Below are 15,523 nucleotides of genomic sequence, written 5' to 3' on the forward strand. Positions count from 1 at the left end.
TAAGGTGGGGAAATGATGGGTAGAAATTTAACACTGTCACACTTCAGTTTCTGGCTACGATCCTTCCCCATTGCCCCTCATCTGTGGATAAAGAGAAATACAGCTTTCTTGGGTATCCTATGGAAGTGGGGGACATGGGGAAGATTGAGAAAAAAGGTTCACATTTAAAATTTTAATCATAATTACTTTTTTCTGGTTTACAATACTACTAGCAATGATTTCTCATGAACATAATTTCAACACCATACCCATTTCTAGTGTGTTTGTCTCCCTCACCCAATGAACCAGCTCCTCTCTCTTACATACTTACTCCCAACTCAATTGTGTGGGTCAGTTACTTTGGGCCATTCCTGCCACCATGTTGACCTCACCCCACCATAGTTCCCAGCATACATCCATACCTCCAGCCTTCAGCCCCTGGGCTACCAGTGTAGCAGGTCCACTTTGTGTTTAGCTTGTTAGAGTTTGAGTCTCTTGACTCCACTGCTGTTGACTTTGGCTGGGGAGTTTAGATATGACCTCCCCACTTTTTCTTAACTCAATGCTCCTGAGACCACTTTGCCCCTGGGTCCCATTTTTTCAATCTCTTTTTTGGTTTGTAGAAGGATATAGAAATATGAGGCTGAACAAAATGATTCAAGTTCTAAGATTCTATGAAAAATGCAGGAGCCCCTATTTAGAAGATATTAAAAGGGGGGCAAGATTTTTTTTCATAAGTACAGTTAACATTGAGGAGAAGTTTTCATTTTTAATCAGATGAACTGCCTTATGGTGGACTGTTCTCAATCTTTTTAGTTCTTACACCTACCACTCTGCCAACCCCTCTGGTTTACTCCCTATTTGCCATTCTGTGTCCAACCTTTCCACAAGAGTACTGCTCTACTGGATGATTCAATTTGCTTCTGTAACACAGCCAGCCTCCGCTTCCCTAGAACTTAAGGCACTTCCAAGGGGCTCCTCCCACACGTTTCCTCTCTGCCTCCTGGTCTGTTCCCTTCTCCCTGCCAAACCTCTTCCTCATTCATGGTGACTTTCTCTTGAATCTGGGGCTTCCTATCTGACTCCCCCAGGGTTCCCGTACCTTTTAGACTTCCAAACCACAGTTTTAAGTTTTATACATTATTTCTGTCTGTCCATGAGTCTTCTGAAAATTAGGAAATTGTGTTTCCCTGGTGCCATTATGACTTTTTCAAGGTACTGATATATAGTACAGGAATATGCTTTGTCTATAGCTCATCCTTAATATGGTCCTCAATAGTATATGGTTCTTTAAGTGAGGCCAGGTGCAGTCTTGGATGCCTTTGAGAACCACTAGGGTTGCCTTGGTTATTCCCAAAAGCACAAGCTCTGCAGCAACACATCCTTGGACCCTTGCTTAAACCATTGACCCAGTAGGTGAAAAATGATGAGAAAAGGATCCTAAAGTCACTTAAGCTCAACTTGGGAGGCCAAAACAGTCTTTTCCAGTACAGTTCATCACAATGATCAATTAATCTGTGGTACTCTATTAGTTCAATTTACACATAACCACATGATACTTTTCCCTGAATGTCTTGTTACGTATATGCTCAGTTACTGACAAATGTTGGATTGATTGCTTGAGAACCTCCCAAGTATCAATTATCAGAATATTTTTGTTTTTATCATTCCAGTGTGAGGCCTGGCAATTTTATTTAGAAAATGATCAAACTTTTTATTAGTTTTATTTTCGTGCATGTCTGAAAACACTGCTTTTAATGTATGAAAGGAGTGTTCTTGCCCGAGAGGTCCTTCTGCTTCTTACTTCAAGCAGAGCAGTTACTACTACAATCTGCAAACTACTCAGGCTTCAGGCAGTTGTCACACCTAGTGGGTTGAACAGAATTTGGGGGGAGGCAATACTTAGGAGAATGAGTGACAAAACCTCTGATCTCTGCAGTCAAGAACTCAGAATCCACTCTGATGAGATAAGATTGCCATACACAAAAATCACCTAAGAGCATTGATAGAACAGATACAAATTAATGGAGATTAATAATTTTCACACAGCAATACTAGGTGGCATGGAAATGGAGAAATGCTAGATTTGTGAGAAAGGAAAAAAAATTATAATTTCCAGGTTCACATGTTGTCCAATCATGGCCTGCCTACTAGTCACTTAAAACAGTATTTTTACCTGAAGAGAGATATAGGCCTAGTTGTTCCACTGTAGGGCTTTGGTCAGAGTGATCACAAAACACTAATCAGAAAAGCAGGTCACTGTGCATTTTGGCATGTATGTATCAGAAGTGAAGTCCAGATCATGCCCTTGAAGTCAAAGAGTCCCATGTAAACCTGGAGGGAAGGGGATTTGTGGTCTTGCATTCTCTCTTATCTAAAGCTGTTTTTTTTTTTTTTTTGCAATGGTATTTCTTTATCTTGTCTGACCTTTCCCAAGGACTCAAGGCCTTAGTAAACGCCAAAAAAGAACTTCTGAGAAAGAGGGTATTTCCTGGGGCTCTAAGGAAGGACCTTTGTGTTTACAGTATTTACAGTGGATCTGTAGATGAAAGATCTGAGGCCTCTTCAGAAAGTCCCACTAATAGCCATTTCTCCAAGAAACCTGCTCCCCCACTACCTTTCAGATAAATAATATCTGAAATATCTATTCACAATACGTAGGATATGTTTACTATGACCCCTCAACTCTTTCTCCCTCACCTGAATGGGACCTTGAATTTACTTAGCCTCAAATTCTCATTGTGACTCACCCAGTTCTTACCATCAACACTTCTCCCCAAGGACACCAAGGAAAAGGAGAGTTGAAACTTCTTGCCTGGGGTGTTTGAAAAGTGAGTGGAAAGCATGGAAGGACACTGATGATTCTCATGCTGGTCCTCAGGTACTGGAACTCCTTGAGCAACCTGGTGGCATCCTTATTGAATTCTGTCCGATCCATCGCTTCCCTCCTGCTGCTTCTCTTCCTCTTCATCATCATCTTCTCCCTCCTGGGGATGCAGCTCTTTGGAGGGAAATTCAACTTTGATGAGATGCAGACCCGGAGAAGCACATTTGATAATTTTCCTCAGTCTCTGCTCACTGTGTTTCAGGTACGGACTCTGCTAATGTGATGAGGCTGGGGCTGGGGGTGGAAAAGTTGGGAGAAAGAAGTGAGGGAGAAGAAAGAAAGAGCCTTACAAGAGTAGTTGGAAGTTTCCCCCTTACATTGGGCAGCCCAAACCAGCTTAGCTCAGCCTTGGAGAGCCCATGCCCAGAAATTCTCACATTCCTTCCTCAGGATCATCCCCTCCTGATCCTCCATAAATCCCACTGGTACGTGGGCCATAAAAGCATACTTCACTGACCAATTTTAAAGTAGTTTCTTAGCTATGGAGCCCTTTATCCAAATAAATTCCCCACAATGCACCACATTTAAACAAGGAAAAGCAGGCCATTCTAATTGAGGAAGGAGAGTATTAGCTAGCTCTCTTTCTTCTTCCTATCATGCTTGTTCCTAGCAAAAAATAAAAAATAGAGTGGGTGCTTCAAATTGTAGCTCATAGATGTTCTCGCTTCAGCTGCAAGCTAAAGTTTAAAAAAATAAGTGTTTAAGTTTAAATGTAAATGGTAGATTTAAACAAACAAACAAACAAACACCATGTAGATACTGCCAAATATTTTTAAATGATACCCATGGACCAAACAGACAGGACAGGGGTTAAAGCACATGCTTACATGGGGCCAATCCTGATTTGATCAAACTACTTAATATTGTGCTGGAGACACGTGAACACTGCTGGGTTGACCTAATAATGACCAGTGATAGGACTTAAGCAGTACCACAACTTTGGTGGAAGTTTGCATGGAATCATTGGAGGTTGACTTAGAGTCAACAGGATGCCACTCCCTTCCCCCAGCGATACCCACGTGATTAATATTTAGGGACAATTGGGGGAGCCATGAACACATTTCCATTTATAAAAGGACCCTTTCTGTTTTAACCCAGGGAATGATCCCAGCTGACAAACCACTGGTCATCCTATGTACTCATGCATTACCCTAGGAGCTATTTTGACAATAAACCTTACCAACATTCCTCCAATACTTCACCAGTGGACAGGCATTTTGTCTAAAGAGAGGGTCAACCATGCTTAGTTCTAAAAAATTACAGAACCTCTGGGAGGAGAAGTGGGGGCTCAGGAAATGGGAAAGCAATTTCAGACATTTTTGTTAAGAGAATGGGGCAGGGTAGGGGACTTTTGAGGTTTGCTGTTGGTCTAACGCTGTGTCCCTTATTGGCGGGAATGTGTCATTCAGATCCTGACCGGGGAGGACTGGAATTCGGTGATGTATGATGGGATCATGGCTTATGGCGGCCCCTCTTTTCCAGGGATGTTAGTCTGTATTTACTTCATCATCCTCTTCATCTGTGGAAATTGTATCCTTTGTTCCTGCCTCCCTCCCCTTGTTGCCCTCCTCTCCCTGTCTTCAGCATGATGCCAAATAAGTGTGCCCAGCAGGTCCTGACTTAGGGCTAAACTTTGTAGTGGCCCTTACACAGGGCCCCCCAGGCAAATGGGAGAACGGTGCGATCTGGGGGACAAAGTATTTCTAGAACAGAGTAGCCTGTTCTGAGGAGGTGGCTTTGGTAGAAGCTCAGTGCTCTACCATAGGTGGGGAAATGAGCTCTTTTTTCCTCACCCAGCTTGGACTGAAGCCTAGTCTGACGCCAGAATTTGGTTTTCTGTTTAGTCTAGGTGAGTGGTGTCCCTTGGCCTGGTGCCTGCGCAGTCATTCACGTCGACTTAGATATGAACACATGGGAATTTTGTGCACCCAGCCCCAGCGGGTCTGGGCAGTTGCTGGATGCTTAGTTAGGGAGGACTGAGTTTTCCTCCTTGAAATGACGTTTGTCACTGTTACCTGCCTCAGGTCAGTGTCCCTTCTGCTGAAATTATTCCCTGACTATAGTCCTAGGTAGAGTTCACATGACTCGCCAGGCAGCCTTGAGAGTTCCTGGCCTGCCTGGTCCTGGGAGGGAAAGTGCTCCCACCTACCGCCTACCACCACCACAAACCCTTTATGACCCCAACTTGTGTGCATGGGGGGATGTAAGAGGCAGTTAAGATCTAAGAGCTGGATTTTAGTCACAGCTTCATGTCAGCCAGTAGCCAGGTCATTTATATAGTGGATAAGCTTCTCCTCTTTCTCGCTGGGCCATTTTCCAGCAAATTTAAGCTTCTCTATCTCGGTGCCTGTAAAATACTGTAAAACAGTGAATAATAGTTACTTACTTAACTCATGGATCATTGTGTGGTTTAATGGGATAGTGGGTACAGAGCTTCTCCCACATGGGGGTACCAAAGTGAGGTATCTGGGAGCATAGTTGGACAATCTTCAGTCCTGGGTTGCACTTTTCCTAAATGGGAGATTGTGGCTATCTGAAGGTCCTGGGGCAAGAGGTTAGACTTAATAGAAGTTTTGGGGCCCTGGGGCTAGAGGTCAGACTTACTAGATGTCTGGGATGTGGGGAGGCTGGGGCTGGAGGTCATATTTAATAGGCTAAAATCCCTTTCAACTATCTTTTCTTGAATTCTGCACTTCACTGACCTTTTCCATTCCAGGTTCTGGGGAAAGTGGGACAGGAGAAGAAAAGAACAAACATGTCCATTTCAATAGGCAATCCCTAAGCTTTGACGAATTTCAGGGAACCCCTTCCCCCAAGGTTCTTTATAGGTATGGGTTCCCATTAAGTGTTAGCAGAGATAGAGACCACCCTTCCAAATGCCTGGTTTTAATAAACCACTCATAAGAACTTGCTTTCTGCATTCTGCTAGAGACAATCCTGTTTATAATGTCAATAATAGCCCGTCATCTCAGCAGGGAAAGCAGTAATGAAACCCAGCAATTAAAGAGCAAGGCCAGGCTGCTGCCTCCCTTCCGCCCCCTCCAGCCTGCAATCTAGCCTGTTCTCAGTGCCAAGGAGAACTCCTAGTGATCTAGAGAGTTGGGGATGAGGAGGAAAAGGGGTGGCACATGAGGGATACCACTTGAGCTCAAACCCCCTCAGAGTGAGTCACCGTTGAGCTCACTCTGCTGGAGAATCTACCCCCTCAAGTCCTTCCCCGTTTAGTCCCCTTTGTGCCCACCAAAATACCCTAAGACCAAAGATCATTTTCTTTAAGAATGGACACAAACAGATATCCTACTGAATGTGTTCTTGGCCATCGCTGTGGACAACCTAGCTGATGCCGAGAGCCTTACCTCAGCCCAAAAGGAGGAGGAAGAAGAGAAGGAAAGAAAGAAGCTGGCCAGGTAACCCTCTAAGCTTATCCAGGGTGTTGGGTCTCGGTTCAGGAATATCATTCCATTGGTAGAAGAGAGAAAGGCTTCTTCTGGCAACTGTCCCACATAGGCACTTCTGTGGGGTTTGCCACAGGAAGTGCAGGATCCTCCAAGTTCCTAGGTGCTGCTCTGGGAGGTTTCATTCTGTTTCTTTTTGTTCTGAGACTACTCCTAGAATTGTGTAAGTGACCCCCCAAATAAAGTGTGCAGTCTGGTCCGTTGAGCTATATCCCTAGTCCTGGAGATCTCTTTTTACAAGAGATCATGCTAACTGGTAGAGGTAAAGAATGGGGGAAGTAGGGAAGCAGCGAAGCAGTTGCTCAGAGGAGAAAGACAATTTCTGCTGAAAGTGTGATTCTGGCAGCAGATGGTTGACTACCATCTTTTACCACATAATCATCCCCATTGCGTAATTGTTGTACCTGTATTTAAGTTATTCTGGCACAAATTTTTTTAAGCTTCACATGGTCATGCCCCCACTTATTTTGCAAAAAACCAAAATCTTGACACAAGAAACATGATGATTATTCACTCAAATTCAGTATTTTCTAGTGTGAATAAGATAATGCCCAATTGTCTAGATGGGACAGCCATGGGCCACACTTTTGTGTGGTCTCCAGAGGTCTTCAGAAACCAATTCTGAAGAAGATCTTGAATTTTTTTTCCTGTGTTCACCAGGGATAGACCAAGAGTGTCAGACAAAAAAAAAAAAAAAAAAAAAAAGGCAAGGAGAGTACCTGGATTCTGAACCCAAGAGCACTTGTGATAGTGCTGCCCTTGCCAGATGTTGTGGGCCTAGAAGATGGGCACAGGCCCGGGGAATCTGTTCCCAACACAATGTTGGAATGTTGAAAACCCCAGGGTGGTTTTCTTCCACACAATTCCTTATCAAGCAAGTAAACATCTGTTTATGTTTTCCTCCTGCGGACCGACCAGGACTGCCAGCCCAGAGAAGAAACAAGAGGTGGTGGAAAAGGCCGCAGTTGAGGAAACCAAGGAGGAAAAAATTGAACTGAAATCCATTACAGCTGATGGCGAGTCTCCACCCACTACCAAGGTAAGGAAGGGCTACCTCTGCCAGGAATTGGGGGTCAAGGGAGGGACCCTGACAAAAGATGGCAGCCGCAAGTTTATCACCTGTGAATTGAGGGAAGAGGGAAAGAGACTTGGAGACAGGAAGCCTCTGAAAATGGATCAAGGGCATCAGAAAGCATTCCAGTGGCCTTTTGCTGATGTTTTGTAGGAGAAGTACAAACTCACAGCTCAGCTACCAACAGTAATGCAATAGTAAGGCTATGACAAGCTTCTGAAACTGTGATTCCTAGCTAACAACATTCTCCTTACCTTTTGGCTGACCAGATTAACATGGATGATCTCCAGCCCAATGAAAATGAGGATAAGAGTCCCTACTCCAACCCAGAAACCACAGGTACAAATTCCAAGGCCTAGCCTTGAGATTGGAAGGGGTGGAGGTTGGGAGTTGGTAGAGACTTAAATGTGAAAGCCAAAGAGAATGGGCCTAGGGTAGCAACCAATGGCCTCAGTCTTTATCTAAAGTGCTTGCCCTGCCAAATGTCTTTGTTTTCTTAAGCACTGCCAGTAATCATCTGGGGGAGAATTATGCTCCAGGTTTCTCTATTATAATTAATATTATTAATAAATCGTATTTGAGCAGTCTTGTGGAAGCTGGATTTTCTACACATTTAAGTTTTTATTATATTCTGTGCTATAAAAATCATTATTAATGTATATGATTAGTTAGTATAACATATGTTGCAGCATTCTGTTCACCTAATCCTAATAGTTGGTTCAAAATCCGTCTTGCCCTTACCCAGGAGGCAATGCTGAGAACAAGGACAGCTGCCACCACAGATGTCCACTTGTTGCGTTGCAAAATGTTCTCAGGTTTCTTGTTATAAAAAGAGCCATTCCTTGTGGGTGGGGAGATAGCTCAAAGGGTAGGAGTCTATGCTCTGAATGCAAGTGAATGCAAGAGACCCAGGTTCAATCTCTAGTACTGCCTATTTCCTTCAGTTTCACTGAGTCAACCCTTCACTAAAGGAAATAAACCCTGAGCATCACCTGATATGGACCACCACCACCTCCAAAGATCCCTTTTGCCTCAGTTTCCTCCCAATGGCTTAATTCACCTTTTAAAAGTTTTTTTATTATTTTTATAATATCTTTATTTAAGCACCATGATTATAAACATGATTGTAGTTGGGCTTCAGTCATAAAAAGAACACCCCCCCCTTCGCCAGTGCAACATTCCCATCACCAATGTCCCCAATCTCCTTCCTCTCCACCCCCTGCCTGTATTCAAGTTGGGAATTCTACTTCTTTCATTCACTACCATTGTCATGATAGTTGTCAATGTAGTTATTTCTCTAACTGCACTCGCCATTCTTTGTGGTGAGCTTCATATCATGAGCCGGTTCTTCCAGTCCTCATCTCAATTGTCTTTGGGGATTATTACAATAATGTCTTTTGTTTTTCTTAAAATCCATAAATGAGTGAGACTATTTTGTGTCTATCTCCCTCTGACTCATTTCACTCTGCATATATAGTTTCCATGTGCATCCATGTATAGGAAAATTTCATGACTTCATCTCTCCTATGGCTGCATAATATTTTATTGTGTATATGTACCACAGTTTCTTTAGCCATTTATCTGTTGAAGCTGTTTCATATTTTTATCTAACTGATACATAAAATGGCTCATAATCTCCTTTGATTTCCATCTAGGATTCATTATTCTGTCCCATGAAATACCTCTTCTTTTATAAGCCCCTGACATCCCTTCCTTTGACCTAGAAGTATAATTATTACCACAATCTTCAGTTGCAAGTCGATGATGTGGTCAAGGGATGTTGATTTATTGACATTCCCTTCTCTGTTTTAATCAGGTTATGTTTTGGTCAGGAATTTAGCTAAGTAATTGGAAACCTTGGAAGCTGATGAGTAAATCTCAGTTTCCCTTTTGGTTTTCTCTCTGTTGGCTACTCCACAAAGCCCACCACCCTGTTGTCCTGGAAAAATAACCCCCCATCATTTTATTCCTATTCACACCCCCAGCCAAAGAGTCTAGATGGTGGGGTCTTCTGGGGCTTGGATTATTATAGAATTTGTTCCATTGTTCTAGAAATGATTATAAGGTCAGCTTAGAAACCTCAAAGACATCCTAGAAATATTAACCAAATGCAGTTAAGTGGGTGAGAATGTTTATCTTAAGCCTGAATAAACAAATCAGCTTTAAAATGGCATTTTGAGCTACTTGGGGAAAATTGAATATGGATTGGGAAGTAACTGCTTTTAAGTTGTTTGTTAAGCTTGTGGGTATAATATTATTGAAGTTTTAGTTCTAAATGGCTAGAATCTAAATGGGTCTTAGGTGTAATGCTGTTGTTTGCAGATCAACTTAAAAGAGATCATGGTGCCTAAAGTGAAAAAAATAGGAGAATGAGATGAAGCCAAGACAAGAGTCATGACAGAAATTGGGTCTGATCTAATTCAGAGGAAGGAGAATCTTGAAGTTCTTGGATGCAGAAAGATGTGATCCAATGTCTTAATTTTTTTAACGTATTTATTTTTGCTTTGGGGGCCACACCCGGCAGTGCTAAAGGATTACTTCTGCCTCTACATTCAAAAATTGCTCCTGGCAGGCTTAGGGGACCATATGGGATGCCAGGAATCGAACCCTGGTTCATCCCAGGTTGGCCACGTGCAAGGCAAATGCCCTACCACTGTGCTATTGCTCAGCCCTTTAATTTTTAAAACCATCTTTTCTGTGTCTGGGTAAGAAATGGTTGAGTTAACCTAGGTTGTTGGAGAGATAGTACAGGACATAAGGCACTTGCTTGTATATAAACACTTTGCTCTGTCTCTGGTTCAATCTCTGGCACTAAAGATTGTTTCCCCCAAATATTTCCAGGGGTTATTTCTGAGTTTAAATCTAGGTATAGATCCTGAAAATTGCTGGGTGTGGCCCAAACATCCAACTTTAAATACCTTAACTCCCCTCCAAAAACAGACCCTTCAAGGGTCTATATCCAAAGTGATAACGCAGTGGTAGAGCATTTGCCTTGCACACAGCTGAACCAGGACGGACCTCGGTTCGATCCTGGTGTTCCATATTGTCCCCCAAGCCAGGAGCGATTTCTGAGCCCAGAGCCAGGAGTAACCCCTGAGCATCACGAGGTGTGGTCCAAAAAGAAACAAATAAATAAACAAAAGCCCCCCACCCCCCAAAAGAAGAGTCTTCCTAGGGACAGCAAAGAGACTATTGCAGTAAACAGTAAAGAGGAAATATGGCAATAGTTTGGGCCAAATGAATAGTACTAGAGAGAGAAATTGTGGAATTTGGGACCCTATCCAGGTAGGGCCAACTGAACTTGTGAATGGCATAGAAATTGGAGAGCGGACAAGGATTAAAGACTAACTAACTCTGTTATATTTTTGTTTCTTTTTGGATCACAGTGCTGCATAGGATTTGCATCTGGCTCTGTACTCAGACAATTTCTGGTGGTCCTCAGGAGATTATGGAAAGTGTACTGCTCAGTGTACTATCATTCTGGCCCCTAATGCTGAAGTTTTTAAATGAAGCAGCAAAAGGAAGATGCTTAATATAGAAAATAATATATTTGGTTGTCCATATCTCCTGGAACTGCCCACTAGGGATACTGGGCCTGGACCAGTCTTGCATTTCCATGGACTGCTAGCTGATCCCGTGGCAGCACTGAAAACTAAGCTTCTCAAAAACAAGGGACACAGTTTTAGATTTAGTGTAGTATAATCATGAGATGTTAGGGTGAGGATGACAGAGTGACAGGCCCACACTGTCATTTGGGGAAAATTATTTTTTATTATAGTTGATCATTATTCAAAATCACAAGGTAGAAATTAGTGTCCATGGTAGAAGGTGAAAGGCTAGCCAAGTACTCCAGCTATACTTTAAAGTGCCCAGTGGTTTTATACTAAATGCTGGCACCCACTGTCTATAAAGCAACTTAGAAAGCAACCCACAACTTCAAAAAGCAGCTAGACTTTGCTTCTGACACTTCTCTAACTGTCCAAGGACAGAAATGAGAAAATGAATTGGAATCTGGGTGGTTTCATTGCCAATGCATCCCATGGACTTGACCTGACTTCCTAATTGGTCGCTGTCTCTGCATATTTATAATACATGCAAAGCTTCAAGGCTGCCAAGTTCCTATATCTCTGAAAATTTGAGTTTGTTTTTCAGAAAGAGTTTTCTCTTAAGTATTATGCCTGAAATCCCACTGGTCTCAGTGGACTCAATGACTGGCTTCTCTCCATGAATGGAATTCCAAGGCAGGCTATTGCAGATAAAGAACATGCAAAATTCTTTACCAGAAATTTATATAAAACATATTTACAGAGCCAGTAAATATGTTATATAAAAATATGAGTAATTAAGATGAGAATAGGGGCCGGAGAGATAGCATGGAGGTAAGGCGTTTGCCTTTCATGCAGAAGGTCATCGGTTCGAATCCCGGCATCCCATATGGTCCCCCGAGCCTGCCAGGAGCGATTTCTGAGCATGAAGCCAGGAGTAACCCCTGAGCGCTGCTGGGTGTGACCCAAAAAAAAAATCAAAAAAAAAAAAAAAAAAAAAGATGAGAATAAAATCACCTGTTGTCAAATTATCATGAATAGGATCAACTTGTGTCATATTGAAAAGAGATAGGGATTTAAAATCATTCTTTGTTAAGTTTCACTAGAAATTATTATTTAGGGAAACTCTGGTTTATATTATTTTGCTTTAAACAGAAGATTTTCCCTTTCTTTTGTATTCCAAGGTTGAGTTAAGATGCTTCAACTTTTGACTGTATACAGTTTTCATCAGTGCTTCTTTCTGCTGAAAATATTAATTGCTTGGCTGGTCAGCTTTTCTATGCTAGAGAAATAAATTGATATATGCCTATATTCTGCTGAGTCTCCCAAAATGCTTAGATTCCCTAGATGCCATTTTCTTTTTTTTTTCTTTCTTTTTTTTTTTTATTTTAATTATGACAACAAAGATGTAAAGAAGAGGACAGGGTAAAGTTACAGTGGAAGCCCAATCACCCATAAACAGAATTCTCGGTAGTCCCATCGATGATGTCCCAGCCTTGAACTTTCAGCCAAAGAGCATTTAGAAAAACAAAACTGAACCCATGTACAGTACAATTACTTGTCCCTCAGATCCCCAGTTGTAGTACATACTATTTCTTAGCAGCACACAATATAATCTAAAGACATTAGGCTTATGTAACTCCTTAAACATTGAGGGCAAAGTACATTTCTCTAGTTCCATGCACATACTAACTAGTTTAAGTTAACCTCAAAAGTTTTAGTGACTTGTTTTTCTTAAGGGTTGGAGTCAAGGGAACATAGTAAAAAATGGTATTCAAGTGGCATTTGTTTGCATAGGCCCACCAAAACATAAGGGACATGGAAAGACAAATTATGGTCTAAATACAAGGAGACCCTAACCCTGAAGTTTCCTGGCACAGGATTGACTCTAGGCTCCAGGCAAATTAGTTTGTTCAATTCAAGTCATCCTCTGTAGTGGCAATACACCTCCATTCCTCACATAGTCTCTGTTGTTGGTATCATGCTTCTGTATTAAAGATCCTGGAGTCTGCATGTCCCATATTGCAGTCAGGATGGTGCATGGCATCCTCTCGTTTCACCTCCCACTTAAGGGGCACTAGAGAGAACCATGTCCTGTAGAGCAGGTCATTGTTGCTGTCAAGTCTTCTCGGTGGAAACGGAAGTCTCTTTATAAGAGGTCGATGTCAGACCCTTGGTAGTGTCTTTCCTGGTAGAGGACTGCTTCCCGCTGTTGCTCTAAAAGACCTTGGATGTTTCGTAGATAGCTTGCCTGGTTCCGGCGTGTATGGAGGATGCCCATTCTTCTGAAGCCTGTGCCAGTTCATTATATCAATGTTCAGGGTGTAAGGTACATTGTACTGAGATTTATTAGATAAGAACTTATCTGTATGTATTTTTTTTTCCCATTTTAATGTGTCTATGCAAACAAGGATCAATGCCATGGGGCATTATTGGTGCATCTGAAGGCAATAGGGACAAGACCAGAAATTTCCATGACATAGTTCAATCATAGGCATCAAACTGAGGAACAGTTCCACCAACAATCCTTACTTAACAGCTTACAAAGAAAAGATAAGATGAAAAGTGAATAGAAACATCATGGTAGAAGAATATATACAGAGTTACATCAGTTAAAGAAAATACCCATAAAATATTCAAAAGATATGTGTTCAATTTGTGTCCTTCTAAATAGTTCTGGGATTTGTTAGATATACTGTATGTCTTAGGTTAGAGATAAGAACTATGTGTTACTGAAGTTAAAGAAGGGTAAATCGGGGGTACTGAAGGTTGGAAGGAGCAAATGTTCGCGCGGGGGCACTAGCCCCCGCGCGGTTTGCAAAATGTAGACTGGTATGAGATTACCAGTGACAAACTGAGTATAGCTGAGCCGCTCTCTGCCACCCACCAGATCCAGCTCCACCCCCTAAGCCCAACCCTAGGCCAGTGTCCCGGTCCGGCCTGGGGGTGGGGAAAAACCCAGAGTGCCCCGTCAGCTCCTCCCAGAAACCCACCTGGAGATCCGGAGGAATGGGGGAGAGGGAGGTCGTGTGACCCAATTGCGGGCCCCCCTGACCCTGGGCTGGACTTAAAGGCCGCTGGCTCATGAAGGGCCTGCCAGCTGGCCGTCCATGCCGGCTAAAATCTTGCTCCGGGAAGGGAGAGAGACCTCCCAAGCCCGAAGTTCAGGGACTGGATCCCCCCCCCCCCTAGATGCCATTTTCTTAATAAAGAACCACTTTCTTGTGCCAAGTCCTTTTCCTCTGTCCCTTTGACTTCATTTAATTCAAGGAAGAGACACCTATGGAGTCATGCCTTTTTCTGTAAAACGTACTTTCCATATGTCTGCCCTCTTTCAATGCTCTCAATTTTCCATGGCTGCTCTTTTACAAAGCCTGCTCTATTACAAAGAATATTTATGTGGAAATTTAATAATCATCTAGAAATCAGGAATATAAACCAAGATCTAAAATGATTTAGGTCTGTACAATGTACAATCTAGACCTGAAGAGAGAAACTAAATACATTTCAGATAAGGCATCCTCTGTGCCCATGAATTCAGGAGCTGAAATTTGTAAAAAGGTTCTCTTAAGCCCTGGAAACTGAAGAAGGTTAAATGTATGATACTGTCTGAAGTGGGAGTCTTTGTAGCTTTGCAGAGAGAGTAATTAAGGGCAAAGCCATTTGGGGAAAATGCAAGGGACTAGAAGGAAGTATTTGGTTAGTATTAGTTTTCTGAGTCTGCCATAACAAGTATCTATGAACTTAGTGGTTTGACACAACCAGAATGTATTTCTCACTGTTCTGGAGCCTGGAAATTTTAATTCATTTTAGGCATCACCAAATATACCCCATCCTTCCCCCCGGGACTCTAGAGAGAAGCTCCACTTGCAACATATCAATGGTACTCGTTGATTTGTGGCTGCATCTTTTCAATCTCTTATTCTTTTTTTTTTTATTTAAACACCTTGATTACATACATGATTGTGTTTGGGTTTCAGTCATGTAAAGAACACCACCCATCACCAGTGCAACATTCCCATCACCAATGTCCCAAGTCTCCCTCCTCCCCACCCGACCCCTGCCTGTATCACCTGACTTTCTTCCTTTTGTGTGCTTGTATTTCACTTTACAAGAGCGATGCCATTGACTATAAGGCCCACAGTGTCCAATAGGATTTCATCATAATTCATTCCATCTGCAAAAATACTATTTCCAAAATAAGGTGACATTCTGTGGTTCCAAGTGGGCATGAAATGAAGCAATAGGAACACTGCCCAAATCCCTACAGTGTATGTTAATACGAGTTTGGTGTGAGTGGGAGCTTTTCGGGAAAGCAAAGATCAGGCTGAGAAAGATGCTCAGAACTAATTTACAGTTTGAGAGCCTCCTGTAAAGACATTGAACAGCTCACACTTATCTAGCACTTACTATGTACTGGGCATCCTTCTGAGCATGCATGCACTCTCACCCTATTTTACAGATGGAGTAAATAATGCAGAGAGAGTAAATATCCAACCCAAATCTGGATCAAAGCATTGGCTAGAGTGCCCAAGCTCTTAACCCCCATGTTATTCTGCTCCCCCTTTTAAATACACTGAATCCA

At 42.3% G+C, this 15,523-nt stretch overlaps 1 protein-coding gene across 1 annotated transcript in view; it reads left to right on the forward strand.

Moving 5' to 3' along the window:
• The window catches only part of CACNA1C (calcium voltage-gated channel subunit alpha1 C), a 657,609-nt gene that overhangs the window by 580,323 nt on the left and 61,763 nt on the right, over window positions 1–15,523 (forward strand). The window contains exons 14-18 of the mRNA XM_049783035.1: window positions 2,861–3,068; window positions 4,276–4,396; window positions 6,159–6,273; window positions 7,240–7,360; window positions 7,663–7,732. Coding sequence (XP_049638992.1) covers window positions 2,861–3,068; window positions 4,276–4,396; window positions 6,159–6,273; window positions 7,240–7,360; window positions 7,663–7,732 — 635 coding nt within the window. The remainder of the gene's footprint in view (window positions 1–2,860; window positions 3,069–4,275; window positions 4,397–6,158; window positions 6,274–7,239; window positions 7,361–7,662; window positions 7,733–15,523) is intronic.

This window comes from Suncus etruscus, chromosome 11, assembly GCF_024139225.1.
Source record: "Suncus etruscus isolate mSunEtr1 chromosome 11, mSunEtr1.pri.cur, whole genome shotgun sequence".
Lineage (NCBI taxonomy): Eukaryota > Metazoa > Chordata > Mammalia > Eulipotyphla > Soricidae > Suncus > Suncus etruscus.